At 33.8% G+C, this 21254-nt stretch overlaps 1 protein-coding gene across 1 annotated transcript in view; it reads left to right on the forward strand.

The window, feature by feature from the left end:
* TTLL6 (tubulin tyrosine ligase like 6) overlaps positions 1 to 20423 on the forward strand; it is a gene marked incomplete at both ends in the record, with an annotated part of 39849 nt that extends 19426 nt beyond the window's left edge. The window contains 7 exons of the mRNA XM_081344616.1: positions 4689 to 4914; positions 6349 to 6530; positions 9150 to 9338; positions 11044 to 11197; positions 17300 to 17590; positions 18307 to 18667; positions 20221 to 20423. Of these exons, the coding sequence (XP_081200742.1) occupies positions 4689 to 4914; positions 6349 to 6530; positions 9150 to 9338; positions 11044 to 11197; positions 17300 to 17590; positions 18307 to 18667; positions 20221 to 20423 (1606 nt within the window). The remainder of the gene's footprint in view (positions 1 to 4688; positions 4915 to 6348; positions 6531 to 9149; positions 9339 to 11043; positions 11198 to 17299; positions 17591 to 18306; positions 18668 to 20220) is intronic.
* Positions 20424 to 21254: the final 831 nt, after the last annotated feature.

Raw genomic sequence — 21254 nt, forward strand, 5'->3', positions numbered from 1 at the left:
GAATAAGCTTTTTGCAATTGCCGGAGCCTTTTAGTCTCGGTTGCAACATTGCGACACGTGATATGCCTGAGGCTGCTTAAAGAAAAAAAATGGAGTTTATATGTTCCTTATTTTGTGAACCTTTCTTACTTTGAACTTGATTCCTGTATCTTTAAGGGTACAGGGAAGGGACATTCTCACTACACTGTGGAAAGAGCTCAAAAGGGAGAGAGGAAGAAGGGCTGACCAGCTAGCTCAGGGATATACAAACAACAACTCTAAGACCTGTGGACTTCAACTCCCAGAATTCCTCAGCCAGCCATGATGGCTGAGGAATTATGGGAGTTGAAGTCCACAAGTCTTAAAAGTGCCAAGTTTGAAAGGCCCCAGAGCTAGCTGGTAGTGGTGCATATTAATAAACATGGATAAATCATACATTTGTCAGTGCAAAGGGAAAATGATTCAGCAAAGGAACAGCCACCAAAGAAATTAAAAATGGTACTTTTTTCTTTTTTCTACAGTTTGTAATATTTTGTTAGAATATAGAATAAAATACAACAATACAAAAGCAAATAGTAGGACGTAGTACGGAGGAAAAAGGAAGGAAAAGTGAGGGAGAGAAGGGTAAAAGAACAGGCTTCCTCTGTTGCAGCAGAAGGAAGCATTAACATTGAACCTCAACTTTTTACTTTTCCATAATATTATAAACTAGCCATTTCTATAACAACAAATGAATCTAATCAGTAAAACCCAAAATCCCCCCCCTTTTTTTTTTGACACCTTGCTAAGCACTGGTGGTATTCAAATATTGTCATGTCCTAAAAGTGGTACAATCTATGAAAAGATTGAAAAGCCCTGTTCTAGTGTACTATGAAATTCATCCAGGGAAACAGATGATTTTAATATTTCTTGATGCACAGAAAGTGTTCGACAACGTAAACTGACAATTTCTGTTTCATCAACTAGAGGAAATGGATTTTGGAGAAAACTATAAATGTAATTAAAACAATTTATTATAAACAAACAGCCAAAATAATTGTAAATGGAGATTTTACAGAAAACTTTGACATCAAAAAAGGCACAAGAAAGGGATACCCACTATCTCCATTATTATTTCTACTAACACTGGAAGTATTGAATAGAAACATCAGAGAAGATATAGAAATTAAAGGGCTGGAGATAAAAGATGAAAAATATAAACTACAATCATTTACAGATGACTTGGTTTTTATATTGGAAGAGCCGCTTGAAACAAGCACTAAACTTAAAGAGAAAATTGAAAAATTTGGAGAAGTGGCAGGGTTGAAAATAAACATAAAAGACTAAAGTGCTAACTAAAAAACATAAAAAATAAACCAACTAGCAAAAAAATCAAATCTTCAAATAGTTAAAAAAGTTAAATATTTGGGAATTTATTTAACAGCAAGATGTGCAACAATAAAAGACAATTATGCAAGATTGCTAAAACAAAATTGGATTTGGAAAAGTGGGGGGGAAAATTTACAACTTTCAATGCTGGGGAGGGTAAAGGTAAAGGTTCCCCTGCACATGCGTGCTAGTCGTTTCCAACTCTAGGGGCCGGTGTTCATCTCCGTTTCAAAGCCGAAGAGCCAGCGCTTATCCGAGGATGTCTCTGTGGTCATGTGGCCGGCATGACTAGACACCAAAGGTGCACGGAATGCTGTTACCTTCCCACCGTAGTGGTCCCTATTTTTCTACTTGCATTTTTACGTCCTTTCGAACTGCTAGGTTGGCAGAAGCTGGGACTAGTAACAGGCGCTCACTCTGTTACACGGCACTCAGGATTCGACCCGCCAAACTGTCGACCTTCTGATCGACAAGCTCAATGTCCTAACCCACTGAGCCACCGCGTCCCTTCTTTGGGGAGAATAGCAACAGTGAAAATAAATATCTTACCGAAAATACTCTTTCTATTCCAAACAGTACCTGTAAGACTGGCAAAAGCCTTTTTTGATTAACTAAATACAACAATACTGGAATTTATCTGGCAAGGAAAAAAAGCTAGAATCAAACTGAAAATGTTACAAGCGAAAGAAATGGAGGATTTGGACTACCGGAATGGACGTTATACTACCAAGCAACTATATTAACATGACTTAAAGAGTGGATAATGCTCAGAGATAAAAAAAACTAGAGGAACATGACCTACAACTTGGTTGGCATACCTTTCTGTGGTATGGGAAGAATAAAATTCATAAAAAAAGTAGAGGAGCATGAGCTACAACTTGGTTGGCATACCTTTCTGTGGTATGGGAAGAATAAAATTCATCAATACTTTCAAAACCACTTTATAAGAAATGTACTTCTTTTAGAATGGGGAAAAAGAAAAGCAAAAATTTATATCAAGATAGTTGGATGGCTTTCAACAATGGAAGCTTTTGCCTACCCAAATTTAATTAATTACAACAAAGTTGTGACCTATAAAGATACCTTGGACAATGAAGGAAAATTGAAAGACAGACAAGATTTACAAGAACAAGGTATTGATCTATCATGGTGGCCATATTTGCAAATCCAAACGAGATATGAAAAAGATGCTAAAACAATGGGATTTTATAAAGAACAGACAGAATTCTACCAGATACTGCTAAAAGCAAATGAGAAACTAAGAAACTCTATAAATATCTGTTAAGCTTAAAGACAGAGGAGGAACAAGTAAAAGAAACAATGATCACATGGGCGAAGAACTTTGGACATAATATAGAATTAGAAAACTGGCGAAGATTATGGGAAAGAAATGTTAAATTAAGGAAAGCAGTGGCATATAAAGAAAACCTATATAAAATTATTAAAGATGGCATTTAATACCAGTGAGATTAGCAAAAATGTTTAAAAATACTTCAAACAAATGTTGGAAATGCAAACAAAAGCCAGGCATTTGTTACCATATCTGGTGGACATGCACTAAAGCTAAAAGATTTTGGTCAAAACTACACTTATGGTTGGAGAAAATGACTAAAAAATGAATAGATTTAAAGCCAGAATTATTTTTGTTAGGAATAATAGGAGCAAATTATGAGAAAGACTGTATATATTTAATTTTACATGTACTAACTGCAGCAAGAATTTTATTTGCCCAACATTGGAAAAATGAAAATTTACCAACTGAAGAACTAATTAAGAAATTTTTAGAGTGTGCAGAAATGGATAGATTGACTTTAAAGATAAAAGAGAATGTGTTTTAGAATGTGAGATAATTTTTATCAATGACTAGAAAAACGACTTAGAGAGAAAGGAATGTGATATGTAACATTGAATAAATATACACAGTGTGGGCAATTTGACATTCTCTCACCAGAGAGGGTTGAAGGAACAAATCTACTTCATCAGGGGAAGTGCCAGTAGACTAAAGAAGAACTAATGTTGCTCCAATATTTTTTTAAAAGGGGAAAAAATGGACCCAGTTAACCAACCAATCAGCTTGGCATTAATAGCTGGAAAAATCATAGAAAAGATAATCAAGCAGTGGGTTTGCAAGTACTTAGGAAAGAAAAAGATGATTACTGGAAGGCAGTATGGGTTTATTAAAAATGAGTTGTGCCAGAAGGCCTTAATGCTTTTTGCAAAGAGATTAGAGTGCTATGGGAATGATCTGGATGTAGTGTATCTGGGCTTCAGAATGGCTTCTGATAAATTTGACCATAGCTACCTCCTTGATTTGTTAGTTATTTATTTGTCAGAAATAAATATTTATTTGTATCATTTTCAGGTTTTACATATAGGTATAAGTACAAAAATAAAATCATAACATTTAAAAAATATAAAAGCCTAATTTTGGCAGTGCCTGCCCAGAAGCATGCAACATTGATTGCATTCTGTTGCATGCTCATAAGGTCCTCAGAAGAACATTGGGCTGGACATGGGGTAAGTTTACATGTGTATGATAGTCTATAGGTCTCTGTATTCACAGTGGGCAAAAGTCACCAAGTATTCCCATTTATTCAAGGTATCGATTTTGCTGTACCTGTAATGTAGTTTATTTAGCAATTTCCAAACTTGCCAGTTTGAAAAATGATAGCATACTGCCACAGCATCCTGTCACAGAGAAAGGATCTGGATTTATTCTCTGTAGTGCTTGAGAGTTGGGCAAGAACTAATGGGTAGAAGCTTTACAGAGAGAAATTCAAACTCAAAGAGAACTTTCCAAAGAGACTACAAGAGTTATTAAACAATGGAACAGCCTGCTTCGTAGAGAAGTTCCATTACTAGAACTTTTCAAAACAAAGATTTTATAGATACTGTTATTTGTTTGAGATGGTTTAAGGATTCCTACCCTGGATTAGAAGATCTCCAAGGTCCCTTCAACTCTATGCTTATATGCTCCGTCTCATCCATCTAATTTGTAATTTCAGCTATGGGGTTGTTTTATATGCCAGACTAGTCCTGAAGTTACACATTGCTCTAAGCTAATGTATAATATGGATTCAGCCAATTGTGGATTATTCAGGAAACTATGGATAACACAATATGTGAATCAAGTCATTTATAAGTGTTAATTTATATTAGTTATTGCAAAAGCTACACTATGGATTGCATATTGTTCTAGATTCTTGTATTTGAAAGAAAAAGGTTTGCATATGCATTAAGAAGATAGAGTTAATTTGAGGTTAATTAAAAAGTGGAAGAGAAGTGAATTTCTCAAATATACTGTCTTACTTGTATTCTACCGCCTTCCCATTTTTTTTAAGGAAGCTGTCCACATTTAATAAGTACATGGAGCAAAATGGTTATGATACAGTGCAAATATGGAAGGATATTGAAGATGTTGTTATTAAAACATTGATATCAGCCCATCCTGTCCTCAAGCATAATTATCTTACTTGCTTTCCCAACCACACCCTGTGGAGTGCTTGTTTTGAGATCCTGGGATTTGACATCTTGCTGGATCGAAAACTAAAACCATGGTTGCTTGAGGTATGTACCTTCTTTCAAAATAAATAGATCTCCGGCTCTTTCCATGGAAAGCTTTTATTAGACGTTTGCCTTCCTTATTCGCAGAATTTTTTAAAAAAATACTTACAACTCACTATTTTCTCAACCACTTCAGCTTAATATTTCTTAATTGTGAATTCTGCTGTATTTTCTCATTGGTAGCTCCAAGAACTGTCCACTGAAAGGATTTTTGGATTCAGAATGCCTAATCCTCTTTCTCTCATTTAGAGTTAAGACAACAACTTCTATTCTCCCATGTCTTTCTCAAGTTCTACTTTAATGTCTTCCTTTTCAGCCTGTGTGCTTCAACAGTGGGTGCCTTGTGGCGATACTTCCAATCACACGGATTACCAGCAGATGGCAGTAGACAATTGATAATGTTGCTTTAAAATTAAACAACAATTTTGTGTTTGGGAATTACCAGTTGGGAAAACTCAATTGGTTATATAAAAAATCTGCTAGAAGAATTAGAGTTAGAGCAATAATTTATCTAGCTAACTACATTTTGTTCCTCATAGTGTAACCAGTCACATTCTATGCCAGTCTTGAGGATGATAGTTAATAATTATTTTTAATGCTCTCTATACCTGATAATTTGGGAAGAAAATTACCGCTTAAACTGTAAATTATCCTCTTGTTTAGTTGGATCTGTCTAAAAGTCCAGCAGTGAGATTTTCAGAGACTGGTTAAAATTTGTGCCCTGAAATATTTCTCTTTAGTTTGAACCTATTGCTTATCAATTACAGTAATGTAATACAATATATTTCTTTTGTTTTATATATTTAGCTTTCTAATCTTTTAACAAAGGAATTGGTGTGATGTTAGTATTAGAAAGAAATAAAAGGAAGAAAATAATACTATCTATTACACATGCAAATTTATACAATTGTATTGTTAATATTTATAGTAAATAACATTGTACCAAGACTGAGATCAATACCAAAGATTTTACATCTTGAATTCAAATGTATATTACTATTATCTAATATCCTTTCCAAAATATAATTTATTTAGCTTTCAGGTTTTTATATTAAATTTGTATCACCCTATATCAATATAAAAATTAATTATAAAAAGGATCTGCTGGTGTAACCTTCATGAAAGTCTCAGCAAAGGATGTTACATTTCCAGGCCACGGAGAAAGATCCTACAACTCTTCTTAAGTTTTTGGAACATGTAATAAGTAAACTCAGCGCTTGGGAAAAAATATTTACTAATATTTGAATCTCTATATGGTCAGATGTGCAATTTGATGATTACCGTAGCTGATCATTGCAAATAGTTGGAAGGTATCATAACCCAGTTGCTGGTCATCAACTCTAGAAGCTTTTCTTTCTTCTCTGTTCTCCCCAAAACACTTGCCTTTTATTGCAAAACTGCAGCAGCTACAAATACATTCATTTTCTATGGTGGTAGGTGAATCATTCTCCAAGCTTCAGTACTGATTCATGGCTGGATAAAGAAGTGAAAGACCAACTATTATATGACACTCTGGTATTGATCAACTTGGGAGCATGCGATAAACGCAAAATCTTGGAAGTAGAGAAACGACGAGGAAAAGAAAGGCTTCTCAAGCAGTGCCGTAATCGCGAAGCCAGGTTTGAATTTTTTTAAACTACTTTCTGGGACAGTGGCAATGAACATTTATAATCCACTTGCAAAGCATCTCTAAATAGTATAAATTTCCAACGCTGTGGCTTTCATAATTTGAAGTTACTGTATTTATATGCAATTTTCTATTTATTTGGTTGCTCATGTTAAACAGATACTGTATATGTTTTAAAATAAAAAATAGGGCCAGAATTGGGTGTTATGTTATATACATGACCGATGCCAATAAAGCAAGATCCTCTGGTCATATCTGCAGTGTCTGATACATATTAGATAATACTTTGTGGCAACACATTATGTATTTCTTGGCTAAGTTCAGTACTGCTTGTGGTTATTCTGGGTGTTTTTAGAGGGGGATAGTTTTCTGGTCAGCATGAATTAGCAAGATGATTGTTGTAGCAGATAAAAGGGAAGGGAATTTAAAACAAGTTAATTTTAGTTTGCTTAAAGGATAAATATAAGAAGAACTATATTCATGTATGTTTTGGGGAGTGTATGTTGCTCACACCCTTAACAGGACAGCCAGGCCATAGTTGTTACTGTGTTTCAATTTTAGATGAAGTTATAAAATATACAGGTGTGATTAAAAATAAACATTGCAACTGAAAATATTAGTATTTAAAAAGCAAGCAACAACCCAGCCTTTTTGCACTGTATTGAATTATAAATAGGTGGGCAGAAATGCATCCTTTATTTAGCCATTCAGATATAACATTTTACAAACATTGCCCTTTTTTGTATCTATCTTTATTTTATTTTTTGGAGGAATTTAAGGGACCTTTGCAGTACCATAAAAGTAGATGGGTAGTCTCTATATCTGCAGCTTCAGCATGGCCCCTTGAGCTCCTGGAAAACATGCCACCCAATTGAGTTTTAATGTGGCAGAACATGATAAAGTATATAGAAAATAATTATTTTAATCGTACTGAATCAAATTAAAATTAAATCCTATTTAGTTTTGTTCTGGTCTCACCTTTCTCTAGGCATGCTTCCCCTTAGTTCGCTACTTTGTGCTCAAGTGCACCTGAGAAGTGGAATGCTCCACTTTATTCAGCGGAGCAAAACATGAGGAAAATCACTATTTCAGTGAGCTCTGCAGAGCCCCAAAATAGTTTGTTTAGAACTGTGTGTCCTGGAACTCCTTTTATTTATGTATTATTTTAATATATGAAAAAGAAAGAAAAAGAGGAGACAGAGAGGAAAAGAAAGAACACAAAACAAGCAGATAAAAAAGGACAGAACATTCATACATACATGAAATCATTCAATGTATTTTTTAAATAATATTAGTCTTTTCATTATAAGAAGAAATGGATATTGATAGTCCAGATTTTAGCGTTGAAAATAATAACTTTAAAAAGTAATATTTTTGCTACCTTTGTGCAACAATTCTTCATGTAATCATAAATTTCAAGTTTTGTACCTAATTCAGAAGTTTATTTACCCAGCTAAAATCTTGATTATTGCAATAATAAATGAGCAAAGCTACAGATTTTTTTAAAAACAAAAAACCTTTTATCATAATGGAAAGTGACTCACTCCCATTTTACACTTCTAAAGTAATAGACATGTTTAAATGTTTAAATGTACTAAGTTATTCGATAAATGTGAAAAAAGAATTTTTATTGAATTAACCTTAAAGATTTTATTAAATATATTTACATTAATATTTTAGCCACTGATTTCTTAAAATGGGATATTTAATTCTTTGTTTCAAAGCCCTTAGAGGTAGTAATATTCACCAATGATATTTCTTAATTATTTAAACTATATACTTAAAACCATCCAAAGCACATTCCCGAGTTATTATCAAATTTGAATTAAAAAAATTATTGTGATAATATATTTCAGATGCTATCAATGCATCTGGGCCAAATTATGATATTAGTAAATAGAAATTGAACTGCAGATAAAGGTTTACTGATAAAGCTAAAAATCTAAGAAGTTATATACGAATCCCTGTTATATGACAAGTCATAATTCTGAGGGGGAAAAATAGGCAGTTTTCTTTCCATTAATTCTTGATAGCTAATCATCAATCATCTATATTTAAATTTTTTTGCACAATCAAATATACATTTGTATTTATCATTTTTTTAGCAGTGTGACAAACTTATAAATTTATCTGGCATGCATATAAAATATATTTGAGTCCTGTTGTGGCTTTTGTTTTCCTAAAAAAGAAAAGATTTTTAAAAATGTTTTCTTTTAAAGGTCTCCTTTAAGCTTGAAAAGAACAAATAGAAACAGTTGTGTAAATTTCTGCCACAGACTTGGCAGCATTCAATTTTCCTTTCATCCATGCTACCTGTTGTGTCTTGTGGAGGAACTTGCTCATTATGCCTTTTCTGCCTTGTTTTCCCCGGAAGAGAAAAGGTGGAGAGGGCAAGGCTAATTATCCACCTTTGTGACTGAGAAATTTCTGTCTAGTAAGCAAGAGCAAAAAGATCAGAAGATATTTTGCAAGATATTTGCATGCTTAAAAGCTAAGTGAAAAAGTTTTATTCCAGTATGCATAGAGCTAACAATATGATTTGAACAGCAGAAAATTGAAATGGAAAAACTCCCACTCTAAAATGTTAACAGTTTTTGGGTGGTTTTGTCAGAGCCGAGGAATTCAAGAACTGCCAGGCTATGTGGCTTCAACAAGCAGAGATCTATGAAGAAAACAACACAGGAGGTTATCGCCGAATATATCCCAATTCTGATTCTGTCAGATATGATAGGTTTTTCCAACAGAATAGTTCACTTTTCCAGGAAACAGCAGCTTCCAGAGCTCGTGAAGAGTATGCAAGGTAAGAAAGAGCATTTCTTTTTTATGTAGTAACTTTATTAAAAATTACAATTACAAAAATAGAAACTAATTGCAAACTAAAAAAAGAATAAGAATAGGAAATGCATAAAAGAAAAAAGAAATTTTGAAATAAAAAGAAAAGTAAGAATATTGTAAAAAAGATATAATGAAATGACTTCTTCCTTCAACACAACAAACATAAACAATTTAATAACTTACCACTTTCTCTTAAAACACAACAAATGATTCTTCCCATACTCTATCTCTTATATATAAACTAACCTTTAAAACCTTGTTAATTCTAATCAGCAAAAGTGTGTAGGTCTTACTAGAGGTAACAATATATCTATTTTAATCTTGATCATATAAATCAACTTTATGTTCCTTCCTTTTACTTTTGATAATCTTGAGTTTTAGTCCCATCAAATAATGACCTTGACCTTAATTTGTTTTTATTTGTTCTTTCCTTTTCCTTCTCACAAAATTCTTCAAATTTTAACAAGTCTCATTTGTAAATTTTATATAGAAAAGTATGCAAATATATTTTGTACATTCCTTTTAATTACAGTATTTAGCCAGTTTAATTTGAATGCCCAATCATACTGCTAAGCTTGTAAGCCACCCTGAGTCTTCGGAGAAGGGCGGGATATAAATGGAATTAAAATAAAATAAAAATTCTTGTAGCCTGTCATTTTAAATTTTTAATAAAAAAATTAATTTAATTTTAATTTTTAAATTCATTAGATCAGTCTCATCTGGTAACATATTTTAAATACACGGTCTGTAAAGAGGCAGAAACACTTAAAATTAACTCTGGATCCATTGTTCACGAACATCCCTTAATATTCCAATGTAAAAATATCTTGTTCTATTCTGTATTAGTAAATCAAATTTAAGTATTCTCTTTTTCAGTCTTTAGTTTCTTCTGGTTCCCTCTAATATCCAATGTTCAAAGTCCCATTCTATCAAGTTTGTTTTTTTTAAGAGAATTCAAAACAGAAACATTTTCTCACAAGGATTCTTATAGTTAATTCCACAATTAATTTCAAATCCATCTGGATCCTTAGGGGTTTTTTTGGTAACTTTCCAAAATCAAAGTTCCAGTCACCCTTTTCCTCTTTATTCTGAAAAAAGAAAAAAATGTAAGTCCTTAAACTTGTTTTTAAAACTCATTTTGCTAAGGATTGTAGGAAACACTCCTAGTGCTATAAAATCAGTGGTGGGATTCAGCCAGTTCGCACCACTTTGGCAGAACCGGTAGCTAATTTTTTGTTGACCAGGCTCAGAATGGACTTCGGGAAGTGGCATCCACACATGTTAAAAGTCAAACTAAGTGAGCATGAAAGCTGCTTCAAGCTAAAATCACAGATCCATTTGCCTTCTTTGCCCATCATTCTAACTGCTGGAATTTCTAACTTTGCCTGCTTGTTTTACAATGAAGCCATTTATATAGTACTCAGTCATTACCCGATTTCTTGCAAGTTATTTGCAAATATTTACCCAACGTTGCATTAATAATCATCTGATCTCTGATAATAGGTTTCCTATGTCCTTCCTTATCCTGATTCTGACCTCCGTGACCTGTTTTGGATGTTTGAAAAGCCACCAGTAGACAAATTAATTATCATAAATCAACAGTGTTTGGCACTGAACCTTCCTTCCTAGTGTAATTGTTGTATAACTTTTTGGTGAACTGATATAAATAGGCATCAGCTGCAGGAACTGCGTCTCAAACAAGAACAAAAAGTTACATTGAAAGAAAAGAAGAGTGAATTCCCAGGAGAGTCCAGTGGAGAAAAAACAAAGATTCCTAGGCCAAGGACCGTAAATAGATCAACTATACTGCCAGTCTCTGTCCAGGTATGAATAATAGAGAAACATTTTAGCTGATAAATTCTTTTTTTTTTTTTGCATAGGAACCTCTGAAAAATGAGAAAGCAAAAAGGCTTCAGTTCTGTGATTTAATTTTTAATAAACCAATTGCAATGAACAAAATCACAAAACTAAAAATAGATCATATTCTCAAGTTAAGTAACCTCTTACAGCCAATTAAATTCATTTTCAATTTTGAATGAATTCAGTGAGAATGAATTAATGCATATTTTCATAAATTAATTAAGCTGAGAGCCAACTTGCCCATTATTCAGTATGGTTGGTTTCCCTCCACTTTCTAGTAACAGTAGGAATCATTATCATTTTACAACTAAAATGCTAATTGGTTGTTTAACATTTTGCTTATTTAGCATTTTAACAACTGTTCTTTCAGTGAGTTTGAGATAACACAGATAAAGTACCTGCAGATTTCATCATTAGTTTTTTAATTCAGTGTATGTAAAATAAGATTAGAATACTATGTACAAAATACATAAGAGCATTTACAAAAGTGTTCTGTTTTGTGCAGATTTCTAGTGCAAAGCTCCACACTTAATAAATAGCATATAGTCCCTGTGTTCAGTCATTCAGACCCTAGTTATCTCACGGTTAAACTATTGCAATGCACTCTACCCTTGGAGAAGATTTGGAAGCTATAGCTGGTGCAGAGTGTACTGATGTTGGCAGTTCTTGTGAGTCTAAGAATGGTCCATCCAATTTTGTAAAGTGGCCCTCATTTAGAAACATATTCTTCATACTTACATATCCATCACATTACTTCCTTTCAGGATAAGCAGTATTATACAAAGTGAAGAAAAGAGGTAAGAAATAGTAATTAAAAGAAATAGAGATAAGAGGAAGTAAATTTAATTTATACCACTGTATTTCTCCATAACTTTCTATGCTTGATTCCACTATGATTGCATAGATTTATATACTGATTTATATACCACCCTGTAAACATTTCATCTCTATTTTTCAGGATTTCATCACCTTCACCTGACCACAATTTTTATGGTGTTCCCCTTTCTCTTGATCCATCATTCACTTTTCTTTCATACATTTGTTTTGTGACTTATTTGTCTTGTCTATTTGGCTAAATTACCTCAATATTATTCATTTCATTCTGCTTCATTCATTTTTATATTCAGTCCACATACATAATCTAAACATTATCCAAATTATCTCCTGTTTTATCGCACAGAGTACTTCATTATAATTACATTTTATACACAGATATTTTTGTCTGTTTCAGCATTCATTTTTCCAACATACCATATGCTACCTATTAACTTTCCATCAGCACTTGTACATCTTTTTTTAAAAAATCCATCTATTTGCCTGTCTTTGCCAAACTTTCTACCAAAATATGCAGATTCATCTACTTACTCTAATTTTTCAGCATTTATTTATTATTTGCAATCATTCACTTTTCTCTGTGAAACATAACTATCTTGGTGTTTCATAACAGTAATTTTCAAACTCATGCCTATTGTATTGACTCTTAATCCACAATTGTAGATTAAAGATTTTAAAATAGTTTTTTCTATAAATGTAAAATATATTTTCTCTTCCTTTTTTTGCAGCAATGTTTAATATTATCTATTTTTTCTCTCATCCAAAATCTCTTTCAGTTGATAATTATACCAACCGTCTTTTTTCCTCCTTCCTATTAGCATTTCTCCACACCCTTTTTGTGGTACTCCATAACATAATTGTTAAGGTAAATACTTATTTTTCAATTACATACTGTATTTGAAGCATAGTAGATACTTACGACATAGTCTCTATTTTCCTTCATTCTGGAGTCCCTGAATGGCCCAATTACATTTTGTATATATTATAGAAAGCACATTTAAGCTCCACCAATTTCAGCTGAAGACAAGCATAACTTTGAGGCTTTTGCTAGGAATCATTTTTCTTCTCCTTTACTTCCTCTTGTACTGCTTTAGATGTTGAGGGAGATAAAAAGTTCTTGTTCTTGCTCTTCTGCGGCCTCAACCATTGTTATTTGATACTATTATAGTGTCTTTGATGTTGTATCTCTATCTTCTTCTGGGTCTGCGTTGTGTTCTTTGACTTTCTCATTTTATATATGCCTGGGTACAGTATGAAATCTCAGGACATCCTCTCCAGGTGAACAAACCACTTCATTTGCTCTTTTTGTTATAGTTTAGAGATAGGTTCTGTGCCAATTCTTTTTCTCTTATGATCTCATTTCTGATTTTATCTCTTCTGGTCACTTCAGCAGCTTTCTTAGAACATCTCATTTCCGTGATGATTGACATTCATTTTTGTTTTATTGTAAATGTTCTTATTTGATACTGGTAACATAGGGAATGAATATGTTTGTATCAGATGCTTCTTTGTGCTGATCAGTATAGCTTTAGGTTGTAGGAGTGGAGCTAATTGTCCTAATACTTGGTTTGCCTTACTGCATTGTATATTAATCTCTTCATCCATTTTACCATCTTCGCTAAATCTTGTTCCTAGATATTTGAACATTGATATTTCTGTTATGCTTGTTCCCTCTATTACTTTCTTAAGGTGTGCGTTTTTCTTCCAATTTCCATTACCTCCATTTTCTCTTTGTTGATTCTCATATTATTTGTCTTGCATTCTTGGTTCATGACCGTAGGATGTTACTACAGTTTTTAGCTGTACTTGATATCAGTGAAGGGTTCCAATATTCCTTGGTTTGTTGTAACTACACTTCTGCAATCATTTTATAAGCTTTTGCATAGTCTAATAAGATGTTCATTTACTCCATATTGGGTCAGTGTTTGCCATAGCAATTTCCTGTCAACTGTATCAAATGCTTTTTCTTAGTCTTCAAATGTGAAAGAGATCCTTATTGTATTCCATGTTCTTTTCTATTAGTAATTGAAATGCAAAAATTGCATCTGTGCATCTTCTCTTTCTTCTAAAACCTCTGCTCTTTTGCTAGTTGTTTTTCTGTAACTGGTCTTAATCTTGTTTCTATTTTCTTGGAGTACATTTCTTCTGTATGGCTCAAGAATGAGATGCCTCAATATTGTGTGTATTCTCATTTGTTCTTGTGTTTGTTTGGACTCTCGAAGTCCAGCCCTGGTCCACGTTGTGAGAGGTGATAACAAAATAAACTAAGGAGAGGGTGAAGTATGGCTTGATTTTGTGCCACAGTGTCATTATGGGTAACCATGAAGGCCATCCTGGTTCACCCTGAAACAGCCTGACCACAGGGGCTCTAGTGAAGTTTCAATAGGCCCAGCAAACCAGCAATGGATAATATATTGCTACAGAAATTATAATGAGATACAAATAAATTGATCTTGGAATCATTGGGAAAGTTAATTTGTAGTTAGATATCATTTTCTCTTATTCCAACCCACCTCAGAAGGTTGGAAAATTAGAGGAGGAAGGAATATTAGCTATGTTTGCCACCTTGACTTATTTATAAAAACAATAGAGGTGAGAATAAATGAATGAATGAATGGCTTACAACTGAGATAAAACGTATGGTTTTCATTCTGAAAATGCTCTGGATTCAAGGCTGAAATTTACAATACATCTTGATACCTGGCTTCTAATTTAAATTAAAATTACAAAATGTTATGTTCTATGCCAGTTGCATCTATTCCTCAAGGCCATGTTCATACTTATCTCTCATATGAATTGTTGCAGCACATTCTATGTGGGGTTGTCCTTGAGTGTCTAGCGGTTTCCACTGGTGCAGAATGCAGTTGTGTGGACAGTTATGTATGCTCTGTGATTATAACATCTTCCTTCTGAATTTAATTCAAGTTGCTGGTAAAGAAAATATCAAACCCTACATGGCACAGAACCAGGTTATTTGAGGGACCACCTCTGTTCAGTCCTATCTACCCATCCCATTGGATCTGGTAGGAGGGGCATGCTCCCATCAGCCAGAGGTGTTGGTTGGTGGTATCTTTTCTGCTATGGCATCCACCCTGTGAAACATCATCCCCAAAGGGACCAAATTAGCCTTTCAAAAGACCCTGAAAACATAGTTTAGCCAACAGATCTGGGTACTCAGGAATGTGGTAAAGCCCTGGTTGTATTGAATATTATTTGTAGGTGTGATTACCTCAACTGTGAACTGTATGCATTTTATTATGTTTTGTATTTTATATTTTTAAACTATTATATTGTCTGATTGTTTTACATTGTCTTAATTATTTGTAAGCCACCCAGACTCATATACATGAGATGCACATCTACATAAACTGGAATAGTAAATAAATCATATTTATGAGAGGTGTTAAAAGCCTTTTCATCTCATTCCCACTCATCCAATCATATCATCTATCAAAATAATTTTTCCCATAGATTGCATTTATTCAGAGTGTTGCATAGTTCAAAACTTTCGTTAAGAACATTCACTTTAATAGCATGTGGTTCTCATTAGTATATGTATTCCTATTATCATATGCACCCAGAGCAATCTAAATGACATTAGCTAATACCTACTGACATATATTTTATCCTTTTCATTAATGATTAATCTTTTGTTTTCCCCTCTATATATGTATGCATCAATTTCACTCCAAAATATCAGACTTAATTTATTCCTTCTGATCTTTAATGCATCTTTCCCCTTTGTTTTAATTTTGTGAAATGTTGTGTATTTGTTTCCTATTTCATTTCTGTTCTTTACATTTGCTTCTCCAAAGTTACAATCAGCCATCATCATGACTATCACCAGTATTGTCTACAAATATTGACCTCTGCCATCAGTCATAACTTTGAAAAATATGGATTACTGAGTTATTCTAATTTATTTTTATCTATTTATTCAAAAACTTTTTATTCAAAAAATAGCTGGGTATGAGAACTTTAATCTCTTTGACATCCACTGGTGTCAGGGGAATGATGCCAGATGAGGTATCACTTAAAAGATAAGTGATATCAGTAAAAATACTAAGCTATATCCCAGGGGAAAGAGGTGAGACCACAGTATGAGGACCAAAAAGTTCACCCTATGGCCTTGCAGAAGAATTTCATAAGAACATAGATTTTGAGGCTTCTTGAACATAAATTATACAATCTCTAATCATAATTATATGATCTCCATAGTTTCCACAGCTTCTTTCACTTTTGTATTAATGCCTTCTAGACATAATAATAAATAATAGCATTAAGAAAATTAATAAAATAATAATAGCATTAAAGTTAGATGTGGTAAATGTTCAATCTGTATATTAGGGTTTGGGATATGCTTATTCTATCTTAATCCATTCTCTGCTTGGCCTTTTTCATTTTAATGCAATCTAGTCAGTTCATAATAAGACTGAAGTTTATTATATGTCTAAATGGTTAAGATAATCAGAGAAACAATGTGATTTTCTGACATGTTTTAATAAGAAGGGAAAGCTGTGTGTAGTATTCAAAAAAAAAAACTACTTAGGAAGTAGTCTGAGATTTTGGGGAAAAGCTGTGTGAGAGAGAAAAGCAGATTTCAGTTGAAGGTTATGCTCGTGAAGCTTTCCCTTCACAGTCAGTTAAATCTCATGAAGAGCTATTGGGTTTTTTCCTGTAAGAATGACCAAATGTGGCCCTTCAGATGTTCCTGAGCTCCATCAATCTAATTGACCAGATTAGCTGGAGTGAAGCTTCAACAGATAAAAGTTAAGGTTCTCTCTTCTTTTGATTCTTATACTGATCCGTTGAGTGTATCTTCCTTGAACTTGGAATTCAAGATAGATTTTTTTAAGCAATGAACAAATTGCTTACATTTATGTGACAAAATATTTTTCAGCCTCCAAATCTAATTATATACCGAGCTTTAAAAATAATAATCTTCAAACTTGTTTTTTACAGTAATGAGAACTGTGTAACCAAACAATTGCATCTTTGCAATTTATTCAGCACTTAAGTCATAATATTTTTGAAAAGTCATAATTTTATGTTTTTGATGTTGTTTTAATGTATACATTTGTGCATATTGTCAATGTCAGTGAAATTCACACTAAGCAGGCTTGATCTCATACACACACACATATATATATATACACTTATTGCTCTGAATTTACTGGCCATCACTATTATAATATTGTTTGGGGCTGCGTTTCTATTTTCGCACAGACTCAGATTTGTTCAGAATCTGGACCTGAGGCTGCTCTCCTGCTTGAACATTTTTTGGATGAACAAGAGCCCAAGAAAGTAGTGACTTGTGAATCTTCAAGTATTTCCCCAAATAACAGCCCTGAAACAGACAGCCCAGAGTATTCTGCAAATTATCCAGTGAGGCCTTACACTTCTGTGCCTGATTTGACATGGCAGAATTCATCCAGCACTCCAGAACAATCTAATTCCAGGCCAGAACTGAAGAATACCGTTAATGGTCACCGTTCTGCAACTAATATGAACATTAAAACAAAAGTAAGTTATAAATCAACAGGTATGGCAACATTATTGCTGCACTGTTTCTGAGATCACAACACCACACTGGGCAACAAATAGAGAAAACCTTTAAACCAAAAATTGTTCAGGATCTTTTTTTTGTCTTGGGTTCATGTTGTGAAAGCAGTAAAGGTTGGAAATCAAAGATAAAGGAACTATATACACTTTGCACTTTGGTTTAGGCTGTCCTACTGGAATGAATGAATACTAATATTTAGTAGAATGTAAGGTTACCTTGATTTAATCACTAAGATAAAAAATTAGTCTAGTCACATTATATATTTAAGATAAACACGGCCACATACAACTTCAAAAAATGATGGGATGCTATTTGGATCTCTCTGTTCATGATTGTACCACCAAAATTGATGGCCCCAAAGTTAGATTTTAAAAAAATAATGAAATAATGTATAAAGGCTTCATTACATTTTACAAACTTATTTTATTTAAATCCAACATGCATCTCAAGGGATGGGTGAAGTGCCAAAAATTTGGGACTGATTCTGTGATGTTGTGCCTTTAGTGTGATGTTATGTCCAAATATTTTGGAAAATCCACCTTCAAAAAGTGTGGCCTCCATCTGAAAATAAGTTGCCTATACTTATTTACTACATTCTCTAGATCTCTTAACAGCTGGGTTATCAATGAGGTTTTGAAGCAAATGTATCCTTGAGCATCCTTCTCTTTCTTACCAGCATCAAGCATCAAATGGATTTAGAAAAGCATGCAGTAAACAAAACTCATGTCATCCTGACACACATTTTCCAACAATGAACAAACATCGTGTGAGGAGCAGAACTGCAAAAGACAAAGATGTCTGTGAAACGCCAGCTGTTAAAAATTTCCACCCATTTGGTGAAATGTCTTTCCAGTATCATCTTAGAGAAAAAGCATCACACTCAGCAGTCAAGGCAATCAGAAAGAACTTTTCTGAGAATGGCAAGGGAAAAGCATCTTTCTTTATTTCAGAATTTTTCAGCAAAAATTTTACATCTTCTGAAAAGCAATTACAACATCTCTGTCAACTCCAGTCTCAACGCTCCACCAATCGAGCAAGTGAGAGCCATTTTCTTGGCTATTGTATTAATCAACTTTGGATTTGTAAAAAAAAAAAAAGGAGGGGTTGATTTCACCATTTGTATGCATGCTTATCTTGAAATAGAAGCTTTTTCTTGGGCTTTGAGAATATTACTTCTGATTAAATTGTAATTATTGTATCAGTTCTTCAACAATATTACCTCTTCTAGTCCACAAGGATATGTATAAACAAATACATACTGTGGGGGCTTTTTTTGTCTGCAGAAGTCTTCCAAGAGAACAAACTTTACTTTCCCTTGTTTCAAGGCCCTAGAAATAGTTATCAGTTGAACAGAGTTTTGGTCTTTTATTATGGCCATCAATTATTTCCTTATTAGGGATTGCTCACATAAAATGTAAAGCGTACTGGGGTTTAGATTTGCAGGTTTTCTGTCCTTTGCCAGAAAAATAAATGTTACATTATTTTAAAAAGTCAAATAGTTTTTCCAATTGCCAGCACACTTATTTAGTGAATTGCCTAAATAAGCTTAAATCAAAAGATAATTAAAAATTTTGAAGTTTAAGATACATTTGATTTCTGAAAGTCTAATATAGAATGGCTATAGAGAAGATTGAAGGAGAATGTGTGAGCCAAATTTTTGTTCCATCTGAATTGCATGAGATTTTGGGCACACAAAAATCTCAAGAGATTTTAGGTGAGTATGATAAAATCTTGAAAGCTTTCAGGCAAAAATGACACTTCCTGAGATTTGAGGATGAGAAACCTGAAATTATCCAACTTCTGACAATGTCTTGAGATTCAGCCATTTGTAATTTATTTTATTGTTGGGAGCCTCATCCTCAAACAAATGATGCTTGCCACCTGAAAAGATTGTTGACAGTTGATTCCAAACCAGCCTTCCTCAATTGGGCAATTCAGATGTTCTGGAATGGATGACAGCTTCCATTACTTTCCAATCTTCATGGGTCTGATGATAGATAGATAGATAGATAGATAGATAGATAGATAGATAGATAGATAGATAGATAGATAGATAGATGATAGATAGATAGATGATGGACGAACTCATACAGCAGCGTATAAATTTAATAAATAGATGATGAAAGCCATAGCATGACATCTGGGGACAGGTTTTGGAAAGCTACTCCAAATCTTTCTTACCACAGTTGTGATTGCAGAGAGAAGGGGGAGCTTGGCTTGTAGGCTTTCTTAGTTTATGGTTTGTAGTGATATATATACTTTTTCTTTGAAACAGAGCTGAGATTGATGAGGCATAGCAAATATATGCTGCCAACCTTGCAGCTGATAATAGGGAGGAAAGGGAAGGAAATATACTAGTAATAATAAAACTATGTGATGTATCGATTCTTGCCCTAGCAGGTGAATGATGAAGCATGCAGAACAGAGAACTCACATGCTTCTACAATCCTTGCAACAGTTGCCCACTTACCTCCTTGCCAGTTCATTCTTCTTAGCTCTTTCTTGTATCCAAGAAAAGTGGGGTTGGCATCCTGCTGGATATGACCTATCACATCTACTTCCCCCCCCTTTTTTTCATAATGTTACACAGAAAGTGCTTCCCTCTCCAGCGAAATCGCAGGGACCAGAAGTGCTTCTTGCAGGAAGTCAGCAAAATACTATAACATTCACTTCAGCCTGCAGAAGCCAACAGTTCAGCAACACAACTTGCAAGATTTGCTGGTGATCTCACAGATGAACAGCCAGACCACAAGAGCTCATGACCCAAGAGTGAGAAGTAGTCCCTATTCTTAAGGTAAAGGAAGACCAGGTAACAAGGGTGGCTGCCTGGTAATCTGTGATGGAAATCTTAACATTCTGCATATTGGGAGGCACTGGAGGTTTAAGACAAGAGGACCTCACTACAACAATCTTTAGGCTCTGTTCCTGTTGCATTAATTTTAAAACTGTACACCAGGTCAAAAAGATTTGAGTTTACATTCCTTCACCTACTTAGCAATGTTTATTTATTCTCCTATCCCCATAGGGAAGAGGCAGGGGTTATTAAACTACACTTTCCAGCGTTTAATTATTAAGGCAGCAGTAAGTTCTAGTTCAGAAGCATCTGGAGGGTCATAGATCCATGTCCTAGACAATAAACGTTTTATTTGGCTCTGACTTCTTTGCCATTAATTTAACACTAAGTTTAGTGAATAAATAGGATATTTTAAAATAGTTAAATATATAATTTATTTCTTTTTCTTTCAGGGTCAAAATGAATCCTTTGCAAGCACTGGATGGCATTGGAGCCCAAAAGAAACAGCTTTCTATTAAAGAGCACCCAGAACTATTTGAACTATTCAACTAATACATTTTTCAAGCATAATTCAATTGAAAGGAGCTTCCATGCAGCTGATGAAATTTGAGCTATGAAGTAATAGGGGTCTTTTTAGAATAAGTGGATCTTGAAATAGCAGAATGTCCTGATTTTTTCTGTTTCTTGAAGAAATATGCAGCTGCCAATAGTTTTCTAAATGAGAAAATCCTCTCCTGTACATTTTTAAGAAAATGAATGCTGCATTAAGTGAGTTTCAAATGTAGAGATATGATCTTTTGTACGACTCCCAGTCATTTTATTTCTGTACC

The sequence above is a fragment of the Vipera berus genome (genome assembly GCF_964194415.1).
Source record: "Vipera berus genome assembly, chromosome: Z".
NCBI lineage: Eukaryota > Metazoa > Chordata > Lepidosauria > Squamata > Viperidae > Vipera > Vipera berus.